At 38.2% G+C, this 19,303-nt stretch overlaps 1 protein-coding gene across 1 annotated transcript in view; it reads left to right on the top strand.

Moving 5' to 3' along the window:
* The window catches only part of LARS1 (leucyl-tRNA synthetase 1), a 91,667-nt gene that overhangs the window by 11,765 nt on the left and 60,599 nt on the right, over positions 1-19,303 (top strand). The window contains exons 2-5 of the mRNA XM_049873986.1: positions 10,917-11,035; positions 13,130-13,217; positions 13,627-13,707; positions 16,328-16,465. Of these exons, the coding sequence (XP_049729943.1) occupies positions 10,917-11,035; positions 13,130-13,217; positions 13,627-13,707; positions 16,328-16,465 (426 nt within the window). The remainder of the gene's footprint in view (positions 1-10,916; positions 11,036-13,129; positions 13,218-13,626; positions 13,708-16,327; positions 16,466-19,303) is intronic.

Genomic DNA, 19,303 nt, shown 5'->3' with positions numbered 1-19,303 from the left:
AGTTTACAAATCAGGTCAGTCTCTCATACAAAAATTTACATACACCTTGCTATACACTCCTCATTGCTCTCCCTCTAATGAGATTTTTTTTCTAATGATATAGCACAGTTCTTCCCTCCACTCTCTCTCCTTGTGTCCCTTCGGGTAGCTTTTGGCCCCCTCTTCCCTCTCATCTTCCCTCCAGACAGGAGATGCCAACATAGTCTCATGTGTCTGCTTGATCCAAGAATCTCGTTCTTCACCAGTTTCATTTTCCATCCCATATTCCAGTCCAATCCCTGTCTGAAGAGTTGGCTTTGGGAATGGTTCCTGTCTTGGGCAAACAGAAAGTTTGGGGACCATGGCCTCCAGGGTCCCTCTAGTCCCAGTCAGACCGTTAAGTTTGGTGTTTTTATGAGAATTTGGAGTCTGCATCCCACTGCTCTCCTGCTCCCCCTGGGGTTCTCTGTTGTGTTCGCTGTCAGGGCAGTCATCAGTTGAGGCTGGGCACCATCTAGTTCTTCTGGTCTCAGGCTGATGTCGTCTCTGCTTTATGTGGTCCTTTCTGTTTCTCAGGCTCATAATTACCTTGTGTCTTTGGTGTTCTTCATTCTTCCTTGCTCCTGTTGGGTTGAGACCCATTGATGCATCTTAGATGGCCACTTGCCAGCGTTTAAGACCCCAGATATCACTCTCCAAAGTGGGATATAGAATGTTTAATTAATAGTTTTTATTATGCCAATTGACTTAGATTTCCCCTGAAACCATGGTTCCCAAACCCCTGCCCCTGGTAAGCTGGCCTTCGGAGCGTTCACTTTATTCAGGAAACTTCTTTGCTTCTGGTTTAGTCCAGTTGTGCTGACTTCTCCTGTACTGTGTGTTGTCTTTCCCTTCACCTAAAATAGTTCTTATCTACTATCTAATTAGTGAATACCTCTATCCCCCCTCCCTCCCTCCCGCCTCTCGTAACTGTCAAAGAATATTTTCTTTTCTGTTTGAACTATTTTGCGAGTTCTTAGAATAGTGATCTTATATACTGTTTGTCCTTTTGCAACTAATTTCACTCAGCATAATGCCTTCCAGATTCCTCCATATTATGAAATGTTTCACAGATTCCTCACTGTTCTTTATCGATGCGTAGTATTCTATTGTGTGGATATACCATAATTTATTTATCCATTCATCTGTTGATGGGCACCTTGGTTGCTTCCATTCTTTTTGCTGTTGTAAACAGTGCTGCAGTGAACATAGGTGTGCATATATCTGTTCATGTAGAGGCTCTTATTTCTCTAGGATATAGTCCAAGGAGTGGGATTGCTGGATTGTATGGTAGTTCTGTTTCTAGTTTTTAGGGAAGCGCCAAATTGATTTCCAAAGTGGTTGTACCATTTTACATTCCCACCAACAGTGTATAAGTGATACAGTCTCCCCACAACCTGGAGAGAATCTTAAAATGTAGGCCTGATAATACGACCTTGCCTGCCACTTGGGTTTTGCAGCCCTCCTTTTCTCACATGGTTGTTGTTAGGTGCCGTCGAGTCGGTTCTGACTCATAGCGACCCTATGCACAACAGAATGAAACACTGCCCGGTCCTGAGCCAGCCTTACAATCGTTGTTATGCTTGAGCTCATTGTTGCAGCCACTGTGTCAATCTCCCTTGTTGAGGGTCTTCCTCTTTTCCACTGACCCTGTACTCTGCCAAGCATGATGTTCTTCTCCAGGGACTGAGCCCTCTTGACAACATGTCCAAAGTATGTATGACGCAGTCTCGCCATCCTTGCCCCTAAGGAGCATTTTGGTTGTACTTCTTCTAAGACAGATTTGTTCGTTCTTTTGGCAGTCCATGGTATATTCAATATTCTTCGCCAACACCACAATTCAAAGGCATCAATTCTTCTTCGGTCTTCTTCATTCATTGTCCAGCTTTCACATGCATATGATGTGACCGAAAATACCATGGTTTGGTCGGGCGCACCTTAGTCTTCAAGGTGATATCTTTGCTCTTCAACACTTTAAAAAGGTCCTCTGCAGCAGATTTACCAAATGTAATACGTCTTTTGATTTCTTGACTGCTGCTTCCATAGCTTTTGATTGTGGATCCAAGTAAAATGAAGTCCTTGACAACTTCATTCTTTTCTCCGTTTATCATGATGTTGCTCATTGGTCCAGTTGTGAGGATTTTTGTTTTCTTTATGTTGAGGTGTAATCCATAGTGAAGGCTGTGGTCTTTGATCTTCATTAGTAAGTGCTTCAAGTCCTCTTCACTTTCAGCAAGCAAGGTTGTGTCATCTGCATAACGCAGGTTGTTAATGAATCTTCCTCCAATCCTGGTGCCCCGTTTTTCATATAGTCCAGCTTCTCGTGTTATTTGTTCAGCATACAGATTGAATAGGTATGGTGAAAGAATACAGCCCTGATGCACACCTTTCCTGTCTTTAAACCAATCAGTATCCCCTTGTTCTTTCCGAACAACCACCTCTTGATCTATGTAAAGGTTCCTCATGAGCACAATTAAGTGTTCTGGAATTCCCATTCTTCGCAATGTTATCCATAGTTTGTTATGATCCACACAGTTGAATGCCTTTGCATAGTCATTAAAACACAGGTAAACATCCTTCTGGTATTCTCTGCTTTCAGGTAGGATCCATCTGACATCAGCAATGATATCCCTGGTTCCACGTCCTCTTCTGAAACCACCCTGAATTTCTGGCAGTTCCATGTTGATGTACTGCTGCAGCCATTTTTGAATGATCTTCAGCAAAACTTTGCTTGTGTGTAATATTAATGATATTGTTCTATAATTTCCAGATTTGGTTGGTTCACCTTTCTTGAGAATAGGCATAAGTATGGATCTCTTCCAGTCAGTTGGCCAGGAAGCTGTCTTCCATATTTCTTGGCATAGACAAGTGAGCACCTCCAGTGCTGCATCTGTTTGTTGAAACATTTCAATTGATATTCCATCAATTCCTGGAGCCTTGTTTTTGGCCAATGCCTTCCGAGCAGCTTGGACTTCTTCCTTCAGTACCATCAGTTCCTGATCATATGCCACCTCTTGAGATGGTTGAACATCGACTAATTCTTTTTGATATAATGATTCTGTGTGTTCCTTCCATCTTCTTTTGATGCTTCTGCGTCGTTTAATGTTTTCCCCATGGAATTCTTGACTATTGCAACTCGAGGCTTGATTTTTTTCTTCAGTTCTTTCAGCTTGAGAAACGCCAAGCATGTTCTTCCCTTTTGGTTTTCCAGCTCCAGCTCTTTGCACGTGTCATTAGAATACTTTACTTTGTCTTCTCGAGAGGCCCTTTGAAATCTTCTGTTCAGGTCTTTTACTTCGTCAATTCTTCCTTTTGCTTTAGCTGCTTGACGTTCGAGAGCAAGTTCCAGAGTTTCCTCTGACATCCATCTTGGTCTTTTCTTTTCTTTCCTGTCTTTTCAGTGACCTCTTGCCTTCTTCATGAATGATGTCCTTGATGTCATTCCACAACTCGTCTGGTCTTCACTCACTGGTGTTCAGTGTGTCAAATCTATTCTTCAGATGGTCTCTAAATTCAGGTGGGATGTACTCAAGGTCATACGTTGGCTCTCATGGCCTTGCTCTGATTTTCTTCAGTTTCAGCTTGAACTTGCATATGAGCAATTGATGGTCTGTTCCACAGTCGACCCCTGGCCTTGTTCTGACTGATGATATTGAGCTTTTCCATCATCTCTTTCCACAGATGTAGTCAGCTGGATTTCTGTGTGTTCCATCTGGCGAGGTCCATGTGTATAGTTGCCGTTTATGTTGGTGAAAGAAGGCGTTTGCAATGAAGAAGCCATTGGTCTTGCAAAATTCTATCATTCGATCTCCAGCATTGTTTCTATCACCAAGGCCATATATTCCAACTACTGATCCTTCTTCTTTGTTTCCAACTTTTGCATTCTAATCACCAGTAATTATCAATGCATCTTGATTGCATGTTTGATCAATTTCAGACTCCAGCAGCTGATAAAATCTTCTGTCTCTTCATCTTTGGTCCTAGTGGTTGGTGCATAAATTTGAATAATGGTCGTATTAACTGGTCTTCTTTGTAGGCGTATGGATATTATCGTATCTCTCTGACAGCGTTGTACTTCAGGATACATCTTGAAATGTTTTTTTTGATGATGAATGCAACACCATTCTTCTTCAAGTTGTCATTCTTCCCAGCATAGTAGACTATATGATTGTCTGATTCAAAATGGCCAATACCAGTCCTTTTCAGCTCACTAATGCCTAGGATACTGATGTTTACGCATTCCATTTCATTTTTGATGATTTCCAATTTTCCTAGGTTCATACTTCATACATTCCAGGCTCCAATTATTAATGGCTGTTTACTGCTGCTTCTTCCCATTTTGAGTCGTGCTGCATCAGCAAATGAAGGTCCTGAAAGCTTTAATCCATGCACGTCATTAAGGTCGACTCTACTTTGAGGAGGCAGCTCTTCCCCAGTCATCTTTTGAGTGCCTTCCAACCTGGGGGGCTCATCTTCCAGCACTGTATCAGGCAATGTTCCGCTGCTGTTTGTGAGGTTTTCACTGGCTAATGCTTTTCAGAAGTATACTGCTGGTCCTTCGTCCTACTCTGTCTTAGTCTGGAAGCTCGGCTGAAACCTGTCCTCCATGGGTGACCCTGCTGGTATCTGAATTCTGGTGGCATAGCTTCCAGCATCACAGCAACATGCAAGCCCCCACAGTACGACAAACTGACAGACACGTGGGGGTTCTCACACAGAGGAGATAGAAAAAGTGGAAATGCTATTATATGACTAATAATAATTTCAGCCTTGGGGAAATAAAATACAGTATCGCTGCCTGGTATGTGTGTGTCAGTGGAAACAAAAAAATTACATCATCATCCTTTTTTCCTTATTTTTTGCAGAGAAATGCTGGTGGCTCCAAAACCAGCTAGATCACAGTATAGGACCACCAGGCTAAGTTGTGCCTTTGATCTTACATGGACTTTTTGAATCTTTTATTTGAGCGCTATTCCTACATCTCTGGGACTGGAATGTATTTCTAATGATGCTCATTAATGTAGCAGGAATTATATTCAGCTGCTGGCAATAAAGACCTAACTCTGTTGGCTTAAAGGAGCCCTGGTAGCACCATGGCTAAATGCTTGGCTGCTAACAGAAAGGTTGGTGGTTCGAACCCACCATCCCCTCCACAGGAGAAAAAGATATGGCATTCTGCTTGTATAAAGATTGCAGCTTTGGAAACTCTATGGGGCTGTTCTACTCTGTCCTATAGTGTCTATGAGTTGGAGTTGACTCCATTGCAGTGGGTTTGGTTTGGTTTTTAGTATGGTGGTTTAAGCCAAAGAGATTTATTCTGTAATGAGAAAAGAACGATAGAGGTTGAGAGGCCAGAGCTGGTACGGCGACTCTGGAAAGTCATCAGATACTTAGGCTCCTTACATCTTTCTGCTTTACCATATTTAATATTAGCCTTTGATCCTCAAGGTGGCTTCTTGGTAAAAGATGGCTGCTGGGGCTCTAACCATCATGTCCAAGTTCTAGGCAGATAGTATAAGGAAGGGGGAAGGGCAAAAATGGTAAGTGCCAGATGTATTCCCTCTTTAAGGAGCTTTGAAGGTATTTTGCCCAACAACCTCTGCTTTGATTTTATTGGTCAGAACCAAGTCACATGACTATACCTAGCACCAAGGAAGCCTGGGAAGCGTAGTCCTTTATACAAACACACATTCCTGCTTATATTAGTCAGGATAGGCTAGGCTGTGCTTCTGTATAAATACCCTCGTAAATCTCGGTGGCTTATTGTAGCGAGTTTTATAACAAAGATTTGTTTCTCATGCAAAGTTTGCGGTGGATCAGGTGCTTTTCTCTATCTTGTAGTTTCACCTCCTGAAACATGTGGCCTCCATGGTTGCAGCGATGGGGAAAGTGAGAGCTGGTGGGTGTTACAGGGCATATTTATGACTTTCAGGAATCCTAGATTCTTTTGTCTTGTGGACCCCATTTCTCTGTAAAAATTTATTAAATTTTTATTTTATAACTTTGTTGGTATAAAGAAAAAAATATTATGTATTAATACTTTATTTCAACCTAAAAGTTCATTTTCTTCTTTTGATTTTAAAAGAAATTAAAACATTTTCATGGGCCCCTAAAAACTGTGGGTCCAAGGCACTGTGTCTACCGTACCTAAGGAATAAGCTGGCCATTGGGAGTTGCATAGGATATAAGACGGAGTTAGAAGTGACCTAACTTTCTTCTGCCCACAACCGTTTAGCTGGATTCCAGTCACATAGCTCCCCAGTCTAACTGCACGTTTGTCTAGAAATGCAGAAGAGTACACTTAACTCCTCTGCTACACTACTCCAAATAAAAATGGGCTTCTACTACTGAAAAAGGAAGTGGGGGAACAGATACCGTGTAGGCAACTTGCAGTCTCTGCCATAGTAGTTTATTTTAAAACAGTAGCTCTTTTATGTTAGGGTTGGAAATAGGGTTTAGCAGATATTAGAATAGAGTGACTGGAGTCACGTTACTTGTTAAGAAGGGGGCTTTGCAGTAAGAGGGGGTAAAGGAGTTGAGGACCTAAATGAAGGTAGTTGATACCAAGTATGGAAAGGAATGAATAGGTGTAGGATTTTATTTTTTCCTTGGAGAAGGAAAACTTTATGTAACCACACTTACTTTTGTGGAAATTCTTGGGGAAGAATCCAAATTGCTTAGCAACTTGGTTCAAATATGCGACTCAGTTCCTAATCCATGTTATTTCTTTATGGCTGCAGTATGCAAAAACTGGCAATATGCTCTTCACTTATTCTTAAAAAAATTAAATATTCTGTAAATATTTGTTGAGGGCCTACTATCATCTTGACATTGAGGATGCAGTGGGAAACAAGTCAGAGTTTCCTCTATGAACAAATTTACAGTCCTCTGGGCTAGACAGGCAGAAGGATGACATACGGACACCACTGTGTGATTAGTGCTATTGTAGGGGAAATATTGGGTAGGTAGACATATTCATGTGACTCATAGCAACCCTGTAGGACAGAGTAGAACTGCCCCACAGGGTTTCCAAGGCTGTAATCTTTCTGGAAGTGGAACTGCCACATCTTTATCCTGCAGAAGGTGGGTTTGAACAGTTGAACTTTAGGTTAGCAGCCGAGTGCTTAACTGTACCACTAGGGCTCCTGTAGGGTTGCTTTTAGTCAAAGTCGACTTGACAACAGCACATTTTTTTTTTTGGAACATTTTAAGAGGGCTATCTTATGAAATCTTGGGAAATCAAATCAGGTGATTAGCTGAGACCTGAAGGATGAGATCACTAGTCAAAGAGATTGGTGGGGGTCGAGGGTCCCAGGCAGAGAGGATAGCTTGAACAAAAACATAGAGGTGAGAGAGGGAGCTTGGCACATTTGGGAAAATGTGAATAGGTTAATAGACCTGGAATGGTGGTGAGTATTGTTGGTGAGGGAATGGGAGAGAGGGAAGAAGAGAGTGGCCTGGCAAAGGTGAGACATGAAGGGCTTTGATTGCTGATTCAGGAGTATTATGGACTTAATCCTGAGAGCAGTGGCTAGGCTCTGAAGGGGGGATTGACTTGATCAGATTTGTGTTTTGATAAGATTTCCACACACAGCAGGAAATCTGGTCAGGATTTACAGACACAAAAATTTTACTTGTCGGTTTTATTTCCTTTTGGTTCTTACAGTAACCTGCTAATGTCCATGATTTCTTCAAAGTATAGAATTCTTTCTAATTTTCTCTCAGGCTTTGTGGCAAGGTTCTTAATCCATCATTTCAGTTCCTCCTTGCAAACTAACATTTCACCTTCTTGTTGCTTGTCCTACTTTTCCATTATATACGTGCCTTAAAAAAAAAAAAAAGGAATAGTAAAACATTCTTCAATTTAAAATTTGTTATTGTTGTTGTTGTTGTTAGGTGCCATGGAGTCAGTTCTGACTCATAGCCACTCTATATACAATAGAACAAAACACTGCCTGGTCCTGCGCCATCCTCACAGTCATTGGTGTTAGAGCCCATTGTTGCAGCCACTGATTCAGTCCATCTCATTGAGGGTCTTCCACTTTTTCATTGACCCTCTACATTACCAAGCATGGTGTCCTTCTCCAGGGCCCCGTTCCTCTTGATAAATGTCCAAATTTCCTGAGATGAAGTCTCACCACCCTTGCTTGTAAGGAGCATTCTGGCTGTACTTCTTCCAAGACAGATTTGTTCCCTTCTTCTGGCAGTCCATGGTATATACAATATTCTTTGCCAGCACCGTAATTCAAATGCATCAGTTCTTCTTTGGTTTTCCCTATTCATTGTCCAGCTTTCCCATGCACATGAGGCTTTTGAAAATACCATGGCTTGGGTCAGGTGCACCTTAGTCCTCAAGGTGACTCTTTGCTTTTGAACACTTTAAAGAGAACTTTTGCAGCAGATTTGCCCAATGCAATTGTCGTTTGATTTCTTGACTGTTGCTCGTGTGGGCGTTAATTGTGGATCCAAGTAAAATGAAACCTGTGACGACATCAGTCTTTTCTCCGTTTATCATGATGCTGCTTATTGGTCCAGTTGTGAGGATTTTTTTTTTTTTTTATGTTGAGGTGTAATCCATACTGAAGGCTGTGATCTTTGATCTTTATCAGTAAGTGCTCTAAGTCCTCCTCACTTTCAGCAAGCAAGGTTTGTCATTTGCATATCACAGGTTGTTAAAGTCCAGTTTCTCAGATTATTTGCTCAGAATGCAGATTGAATAAGTATGGTGAAAGAGTATACCCCTGAAACACACCTTTCCTGGTTTTAAATCATGCGGTATTCCCTTGTTCCATTCAAACGACTGCCTCTTAGTCTATATACAGGTTCCTCATGAGCAAGATTAAGTGTTCTGGAATTCCCATTCTTCGAAGTGTTATCTGTAATTTGTTACGATCGATACTGTGAAATGCCTTTGCATAGTCAAAACACAGTAAATATCTTTAAAAAAAAATTTTATTGTGCTTTGTGTGGAAAGTTTACAGCACAAGTTAGTTTCTCATTCAAAAATTTGTACACAGATTGTTATGTGACATTGGTTGCAATGTCCGTGATGTGACAGCACTTTCCACCTTTCCACCTGAGGTTCCCTGTATCCCTAGTTTTTCTTTCCCTTTCTAGTTTCTCATCTTGCTTTTAGGCAGGAGTTGCCCATTTGGTCTTGTATATTTGATTGAACTAAGAAGCACGTTCCTCACATGTGTTTTTATTTGTTTTATAGGCCTGTCTAATCTTTTTCTGAAAAGTGGGCTTCAGGAGTGGCTTCAATTCTGAGTTAGCAGGGCGCCTGGGGCCATAGTCTCGGGGATTCCTCCAGTCTGTCAGACCAGTAAGTCTGGTCTTTTTTTGTGGATTTGAATTTTGTTCTACATTTTTCTCCCACTCTGATCAGGACTCTTTATTGTGGTCCCCATCAGAATGGTCGGGGCACCATCTAGTTCTTCTGGGCTCAGGCTAGTGGAGGTTGTGGTTCATGTGGTCTTTTAGTCCTTTGGCCTAATATTTTCCTTATGTCTTTGATTTTCTTCATTCTCCTTTGCTCCAAATGGAATGGGACCAATAGATGTATCTTGGATGGCCACTCGCAAGCTTTTAAGACCTTAGACGCTACTCACCAAAGTAGGATGTAGAATATTTTCTTTATAAACTATGTTATGCCAATTGATGTAGGTGTCCCCTGAGACTATGGTCCCCAGCCCTCAGCCCCGTCATCTTGATCAGGTAAAAATCTTTCTGGTATTTTGGCTTCCGCCAAGATCCATCTGACATCAACAATGATATCCTTTGTTCCACATCTTCTTCTGAATCTGGCTTGAATTTTTGGCTGTTCTCTGTGGATGTACTTCTGCTGCCATTTTAGAATTATCTTCAGCAAAGTTTTACTTGTGTGTGATATTATATTATGTTGTTAGATAATTTCTGCATTCTGTTGGATCACCTTTCTTTGGAATGGACACAAATATGGATCTTTTCTAGTCACTTAGCCAGGTAGCTGTCTTCCAAATTTCTTGGCATAGACGGTGAGTGCTTCCAGTGTTAAATCCGTTTGTTGAAACATCTCAGTTAGTATTCTGTCAGTGCCTTCAGCACAGCTTGGAATTCTTCCTTCAGTACCAATGGTTCTTGATCATATACTACCTCTTGAAATGGTTAAATGTCTATCGTTATTTTTGGTACAGTAACTCTGTGTATTCCTTCCATTTTCTTTTGATGCTTCTTGCATCGTTCAGTATTTTGCCCATAGAATCCTTCATTATTGTTACTCGAAGTTGGAATTTTTTCTTCAGTTCTTCCATTTTGAGAAATACTGAGCTTGTTTTTCCCTTTTGGTTCTCTGACTCCAGATCTTTGCATATTTCATTATAATACTTTGTCTTCTCTAGCCACCCTTTGAAATCTTCCATTCAGCTCTTTGACTTCATCATTCCTTTTGCTTTAGCTACTCTACATTCAAGAACAAGTTTCAGAGTCTCTTCTGATATCCATTTTGGTCTTTTCTTTCTTTCCTGTCTTTTTAATGACGTTTTGTTTTCTTCACATATGATGTCCTTGATATCTTCCCACAACTCGTCTGGTCTTTGGTTATTAGTGTTCAATGCATCAAATCTATTCTTGAGATGATCTCTAAATTCAGGTGGGATATACTCATGTATCTAAGTATTTCTTCAAGGGATGACCCCATATCTAAGCAATTCTTTAACCATCCCTTTGAGGTTTGAAGTGGGCAGCTGATGATAACTTTAATTTTTAATCTCACTTGTTTAAACTTTAAGAAAACCATGGAAGAAAAAAAACTATCAGTGAGTAGTTCAGTTCTGTGTGGACCCAATTCTTTTTTCTTTTTTTAGAACAAGATCACTAAAGTATAGAGTAGATTTTTCTTTCTCTTTTGTGTCCAACAGGAAAGAAAAGGAACAGCCAAAGTAGACTTTTTGAAGAAGATTGAAAAAGAAATCCAACAGAAATGGGATACTGAGAAAGTGTTTGAGGTCAATGCATCTGATTTAGAGAAGCAGAACAGGTGAGTAATAGTTTGTGAAGTTTGGCACATTGTGTTTCCAAAACCATTGGATTTATAGTGCAGAAGCTGCCTGTGGAAAGAATAAGACACTGTGTTAATAAAATGCCCGAACCTGAAACTGAAGGACATGACGTCTCCTTTCTCCATTTCAGATTAGGATTTTCTTTTCTATGGAATTCTTTAAGGATTTTTGGGTACACAAAGGTTTTTTTTTTTATTGTTAAACTAAGATTTTTCATATTTAGACAAAGAGGGAGACTGCTTTGAAGTTTTATCTTTGCTGACTGATAAGAGGAAATTAGTCTTTTAGAGAGACTCATATTATCATGATTATCTCCAGAGACACAAAATATAAATTTGGAGGGGTTTCTGTATTGAATAACTTATTTCATAAATACTGTATTACCTTGATGCTAAGATACGATTGATTATAAGACAAACCATAATGACAACCTTTATTGAGCAAAGACATAAACAAGTTTCCCTAGAACACTACCACGATAAATATGTACATCAATTATAAGATATACCTTGATTTTAGATACATCGAAATGTAGAAAAATATGTTTATTAAAAATGAGGAAATATAGTAATAAAATGATAACAGAAGTTAACATTACTATATTGTGTGCCAGGAAATATGCCAAGTTTTTTACATGTATATTCTTATTTAATTGTCTCAGTAACTCTTTAAGATTAGTGATATTTTTTATCCCTGTTTTACATATGAGGAAACTGAGGCACAGAGAGGCTAAATAACCAACTCAAGTTTGCATATGTAGGAATTGACAGGACCTGGACTTGTTCTGGAAACCCTGGTGGCCTATTGGTTAAGTGATAAGGCTGCTAACCAAAGGGTCGGCAGTTCAAATCCGCCAGGCGCTCCTTGGAAACTCTGTCCTATAGGGTTGCTATGAGTCGGAATTGACTTGATGGCAATGGGTTTGGTTTTTTGGGTTTTTCTGGACTTGTTCTAAGGAGTTCGTGATTCCAAAGTCCATCCTCTTTGCTACTAAGCTACACTCTAACGGAAAGAATCTTTTTTAAGAGCAAAAGAGTTTGATGTAATACAAGCCTCTGGTTGGAATTGACTTGCCGGCAATGGGTTTTTTTTTAATGGGTTTTGGTGTTAAACTCTAATTTGAAGCTTTTATTTGGTTCCAGAATTTTTGTTAACTAAAGTTGGATTAAAAGGTAATTTAAAGTAACTGAAAGCAAAGTGGAAAAGCTGCTTTGTTCAGTGAAAAAGAGTGACCTACACATGCAACAACACTGAAGAAACTTAGAAACATGTTGAATGAAACGAGCAAATTGCAGGAGTCACTATGCATTGGAATTTGCTCGACAGCAACTAACAACAACATAGGAAGCATAGTTTTTTTTTCATAAAGCTCATAAGAAAGTGAAACTAAATGGTGTATTGTTTAAGGGTACAAACATGTATAAACTATTATAAAGCAAGGAAATGATGAAAGCAAATGTAGGGATGGTGTTTATCCCTGGTGGGAGAGTGGAGAGGAGTGCATAGGTGTGTTCAGTGTGTTCCTAAGTTGGATGGTGCACCCACAGGTGTTAGCTTATTAGACTTCCTAATTTGTGTGTGTAATTAAATACACTGGATTCATAAGAAAAAATATAAATAAAGTTTTTAAAAAGTATTTTGTTAAATTAATTTACTGCATATCATGTAAGAGTGAGGATGTTTTATTTTACCTGAGGGGCTTTGAATTGCTTTACATATATCTAGTGAAAACAAATCTTATTTAATCAGGAAAACACTAAATTGATCCAGATCCCTAAGAGTATCTGGTTATCTAAAAAAAAAATTTTTTTGGTACGTCAGTCTTAAATGTTTTAAGTCAAATTGCCAGTGTTTGCTACAAAGATATTTGTTTCTTATCTATAAATGTCTTGTTCTTTCTAAATAAAAAATGTTTTAATTTCAGAGTGCTTTTAATTTCTGGATTTATAAATTTAAATGTATTTTAAATAACTAAATTTTAAAGTAGTTATTCATATCACACATTCCCTCCACTATACCCCCTCATTATAAAAATTTTATTTTCTATTCTTTTTTACATGATGGCTTTGCAGCAAGGAAAAGTACTTTGTAACCTTCCCATATCCATATATGAATGGACGCCTTCATTTGGGACACACGTTTTCTTTATCCAAATGTGAGGTAAAGCTCCTTCTATGTTTGATATAATGGAATGGAAGCCCTTTAATAAAAATGGTTTTGAAGAAAATGGCATCTATATAATTTATTTTCTGTTAGGGGAACTTAGAATTAAGGAATTTTAAATGTAGTTTTAAATATTTAATTAATAAAATTTTTATATTTAATTTTCATGTCATCTATATATATGTATGCAGAGGTCTGAGCATGTGTGTGTGTGTGTGTTCATATGTCTTTGGTATAAAGCCAGAAAAAACGGATAGTGGGTTGGTATTTTGGAATGACTGTAAAATCTAGCTGGTCATCTAAAGGAAGATGTGAAAAGGAAAACTAAACTAATGTTCATTGTGAGAAGTCAGCATTTTGTATTTGTCTAGTATTTTATAATTTAAATTTAATTTTCTTCCTGTAGTTTGCAGTAGGATACCAGAGATTGAAAGGAAAAACTTGTCTGTTTCCTTTTGGCTTACACTGTACTGGAATGCCTATTAAGGTAAGATTGCTTTTGGGCTTGGTTTCTACTCTTTTTAGCTTAGAGCAAATTGTAATATTTAATTCCAGAGCTTCAAATAGAAATTTCAAACACTGCTATATTACGTTAAACTGTTCTGTAACCAAAACCAAACCCGTTGCTGTTGAGTTGATTAAGACTTATAGCAATTCTATAGGGCAGAGCAGAACTGCCCCATAGGGTTTCCAAGGAGCGGCTGATGAATTTCAACTGCCAACCTTTTGGTTAGCAGCTGAGCTCTGAACTGCGCACCACTGAATTTTTTATACTGAAAGTTATTTAAAGCAACGTTTGAAGAAGTGCTTACATAAAGGGCACTCTTTAAGTTCTGAGTGATTTCTAAGTAATTTTGATGTCTATTGGTTACATTGGAGCCCTGGTGGTGCAGTGGTTAAGAGTTTGGCTGCTAACCTAAAGGTCAGCAGTTCAAATCCACCAGCCACTTCTTGGAAACCCTATGGGGCAGTTCTGCTCTGTCCAGCAGGGTTGCGATGAGTTACATTTGTTACAACATTTGTTACATTGTATATTCACGTCTGTTTAGAATTGGTTTATGATTACTAACATGTAATATTAGAGTTAATGCAGAATAATATGTGCATTTATGACATATATACGATGTTGGCATAAAGTAGCAAGCAGTTGTATTATATTTTGATCATTTTTGCAAATGTCTTCATTTGTCATAAGTTCATATAATTTCTGATAAAGAATAAGTCAGAAAAATAGAGTTGAAAGGATTCCCTAAATATAATAAAGTTAGAGAATGTAAACTTCCATTTCTTTTTTATTTTCTAACCTTTTATTTTGAAAAATGTCAAACCTAGAGAAAAGGTGAAAGAAGAGTAAAATGAATATCCATATACCCTTTACTGATAGTTACCAAATATTAACATTTGTTACATCTGCTTTAGTTGTATCTCAAAGCACGCATGCGTGCATGTTCATGCGCACACACATAACACGCACACACTTCTATAAACCCTTTGAGAGTAAGTTATAGACATCATGACATGTTATGTCTATATTCTTGAGCGTATATCTCCTGAGAATAGGGTATTCTTTTACATAATCTCATTCCTATTTTCCCTTCCAAGAAATTTTAACACTGGTGTCCTATTATCATCTTTATATAATGTAATCTATATTTATTTTTTTCTAGTTGACCCCAAATGTCCCTTCTAGCTGATTTTTACTTTGTGGATAACACACTGCATTTGGTTATCAGTTCCCTTAAGTACCTTTTAGTTATTTGTCTCGACAGTGATACTTTTTGAAGAGTCTAAAAAACCCATTGCCTTCGAGTCAACTCCGACTGATAGTGACCCTAGAGGACAGAGTAGATCTGCCCCATAGCGTTTTCAAGGAGCACCTGGTGGATTTGAACTGCCCACTTTTTAGTTAGCAGGTGTAGCACTTAACCACTACACCACCAGGGTTTCCTTGAAGAATCTAGGACAGTTGTTTTGTAGAATGTCCCATAATCTGAATTTTCTGATTGTTTCTTTCTTAGATTTGGGTTAAACATTTTGGCAAGAATACTACATTGGTGAGGTGTGAACTTCTTACTGTAGTGGATCGAAAGGCATATATTAACATTGTTTCCCATTTTAATGATATTCAATTTGATCACTTGGTTAAGGTAATACTTGCCAGATTTCTTCATCTTAAAGGTACTTTTTTCCCTTTGTAATTAAAAAGCAGTCTGTGGGGTGCTACTTTGAAAGCCTATGAGTATCCTGTCACCCAATAACTCAGTGGTTTTAGTGTCCTTCAATGATCATGAATACGATGCAGGACTGGGCAGTGCTTCGGTTATTCACAAGGTTGCTATGAGTTAGAGTAGACTTGATGGCACCCAACAACAACAACAATAACAACAACAACAACCCTAACCTGTTTTAGTGGCTGCAACATGGTGACATTCTAGTTAATTCTTTCCTAATTTATTAAGTGAAATTCTTCTACACAGGAGAACCCCTCCCTTTTAAATTCACAATTCTATATTTGTATTCTTCTCATAACTTTAACACTGTCTCCTTGATGTCATCTTTGTTTTTGATTATGGACTCATGGTAAATTGAAGTGAGCTGGGGAAAGCCCAAGTTTGTGTGGTAGTTCTGCAGTTTATTAATTTATAACCTTGGATTAATCACTTCATCTCTCACTGTCTGTTTTCTAACTTAATATTTGTCGTTTCTACCTAGCAGGCTTGTGATAGCAACTAATAGAGTATATGTGACAGTGGCCTTTAAATTGAAAAATACTATTATTAATATGAATGTTGTTATTCAAAATGATGACAAATTACATCTGGTATATCTTCATGCTTCTTCTAATACCTAACATGCAGTATATTACATTGGGCACTTTGGGTGTTGAATAAATGCTTGGTGAGTAAGTAAGGTAAAGTATTAATTTATAAAACAGTGAATTTTGAAAGAAGTGATTTATATCATTTAAGTTTTTATTATGATCCACATAGGTATAGATGCACTTCAGAAAAATTCATGTCCATTGTAGTTGGCCATAGAAACAACAAGAACTCAATTTGTCCCTACCTTGAATTTTGAACTTCAGTGTCTTTAATGTCGTTTTGCAGGCATGTGCTGATAAGTTGAAAAGAGAAACAGAGCTGTATGGTTGCCCCCCTGAATTTCCAGATGAAGAAGAGGAAGAAGAAGAAATCAGTGTTAAAACAGAAGATATAATAATTAAGGATAAAGCTAAAGGAAAAAAGGTTTGATAATTGTTGATACTTACGTTGGTGGAAGTTTTATGTTTATTTTTATCAGATTTACTTGTACATTCCCAGCACTAGCATGGTGTCTGGCACACAAAAGGCACTTGTAAGTTTTAAAAAGTGCCAAAGGAAAAAACTACCTTTCTCATTTTTTAAAATAATTTTTATTGTGCTTTAAGCAAAAGTTTACCTTCCTCATTTTTTGATTGTTCTCTTTTTTCCTTTTACCTGTGAAATAATTTTAGATTTACATAAGAGGTACGAGATAGAGAATTCCCTTATAATCTTCCCCCAGTTTCCCTACTGTTACATCTTACATTTATGTAAAAAAAAAAAAAAAAACACCTATTGCCGTGGAGTCGATTCTGACTCATAGGACAGAGTAGAACTGCCCCATAGAATTTGCTAGGCTGTAATCTTTACGGAAGCAGACTGCCACATCTTTCTCCAGACGTCTTACATTACCATTGAACAGTCATCAAAACTAAGAAATTACAATGAGTATGATACTATTTACTAAACTACAGACTTTATTCGAATTTCACCAGTTTTTTCACTGATGTCCCTATTCTGTTCTAAAGTCTCATCCAGGATTTCACATTGCATTTAGTTGTCTTGTCTTCCTTAGTTTCCTCTGATGTGTTGACAGACAATTCCTCTGTCTTTCATTGCCTTCCATAACTTGATGCTTTTGTAAAGTATTGGTCAGATAATTTATAGAATGTCCTTCAGTTTGGGTTTGTCTAATGTTTCTTATGATTAGATTGAAGTTACTGATTTTTCAAGAAGAATACCAGAGAGGTGATATGTCTTTCTCAATGTATCATATCAGGGAATACTTGATGTTGATATGTCTTATTACTGGTGATGTTAACCTTGATTTAGTTATATTAGTGTCTGCCGGGTTTCTCCACTGTAAGGATTTCGTTTTTCCCTTTGTAGTTAGTACATATTTTGAGAGACATACTTTGAGGTTGTGGAAATAATATCCTGTTTCTTTTAAAATATTTGCTGACTAATTTTAGTATTCATCAGTGATCTTTCCTGCAGCAAGCATTACCGTGTTTTTGATTCTCTATTTTCCTCATTTCTTCTATTTTTATTATTTGGAATTCTTCTGAAGGAAATAGTTTATTCTTTCTCTCCCATTTACTTATTTATTTAATCTTTTTTAAACAATATATTTTATTCTTTGGGTTAGAGTCCAATACTATTGGATTTTTAAATTTATTTTTTTTGTTATTGCTCAAATTGTTCCAGCTTTGGCCATCGGGAACTCTTAGGTTGGCTCTTATGTCCATTGACATGCCTCTATCTTTTTTTTTTCTTAAGAGTTTCTTACTCTCTGATACCACAAGATATTCCAGGCTTATCTTGTATTTCTCCTGTCTCAGCCCTGGAATCAACCAGTTCCCCAAGGAGCCCTTGTTCCTTTTATTAAAGAATGGTATTTAGAACTAAGATCTGAGTGTTAAGTATGCTCATAGCTACAGGGTATCACTGCTTCTAGGTTTTCTCAGTGGAAAGAAGGAAATATATGTATGTCTGTTAACAAGTGCCTGTATGATTTCTGTATTTATCTGTATCTATTTTATTTATACTGATACCCCTGGCTCCATTTTAGCGTTGTGGAGCTCATTATAGCATTCACTCTTTGCTTATTTGTGACTTTCTCTAACAGTGAAAAACCTGGCCCTTATTATCAATAGTATGTTTATTTATTTGTTCAATCCTAGTCTACTAGTAGTTTCAGTATTGCTAAGCTATACCCCGGGAGAAGCAATTTTACCAACTAAAGTACAATGTTTGTGTGTAGTTCTTTTTGTCTTTAGTATCTAGTTAACATAACTATTTTCCAGAGTGACTTAAGTCAGCTCCTTTCTTTCTCACCCCCTTCAGAGTGGGTGTTTTTACTGTATACTGTTTTGGTCCTTTTAAATTTTGTGTCATGTACATGTGTTATGTTTTAATAAATGATTAAAAATTGGTAAGTAGAAAGCTTCATAGGCAGTTCTGATGGTAAAAACTAGTGCCGTAAACCATTATTTGGATGTTTGGTGTTTTTATTCTCCAAATAGTTATTACTTGTCAGGACTGTTGTTTTTGTTGTTAGGTGCTGTTGAGTTGGCTCTGACACATAGTTACCCTATGAACAACAAAATGAAACACTGCCTGATCCTACACCTGTTGTTGCAGCCACTGTTACAGTCCATCTCATTGAGCGTCTTCCTCTTTTTTGGTGACCCTTTAACTTACCAAGCACAATGTCCTTCTCCAGGGACTGGTCCCTTCTGATAACATGCCCAAAGTATGTGACATGAGGTCTCGCCATCCTTGCTTCTAAGGAGCATTCTAGCTGTACTTTTTCCAAAACAGACCTGTTCATTCTTCTGGCAGTCTATGGCTTATTCAGTATTCTTTGCCAGCACTGTAATCCAAAAGCATCAGTTCTTCTTTGGTGTTCCTTGTTCATTGTCCAGCTTTTGCCTGCATATTGGATGATTGAAAACTCCATGGCTTGACTCAGGTACATCTTAGTCCTCAAAGTGACCTTTGCTTTTGAACCCTTTAAAGAGGTCTTTTGCAGCAGATTTGCCCAATGCAATGTGTCATTTGATTTCTTGACTCCTGCTTCCATGGGTGTTAAAAAAAAACTAACAAACCAAACCCAGTGCCGTCAAGTTGATTCTGACTCATAGCGACCCTGTACGACAGAGTAGAACTGCCCCATGGAATTTCCAAGGAGCGCCCGTTGGGTTTGAACTGCTGACGTCTTGGTTAGCAGCTGTAGCACTCAATTGCTATGCCACTAGGGTTTCACCATGGGGATTAGGA

The sequence above is a fragment of the Elephas maximus genome, chromosome 2 (genome assembly GCF_024166365.1).
Source record: "Elephas maximus indicus isolate mEleMax1 chromosome 2, mEleMax1 primary haplotype, whole genome shotgun sequence".
Classification (NCBI taxonomy): domain Eukaryota; kingdom Metazoa; phylum Chordata; class Mammalia; order Proboscidea; family Elephantidae; genus Elephas; species Elephas maximus.
Note: the sequence above shows the minus strand (reverse complement) of the source record. Positions and strands in the feature narration are given on the sequence as shown.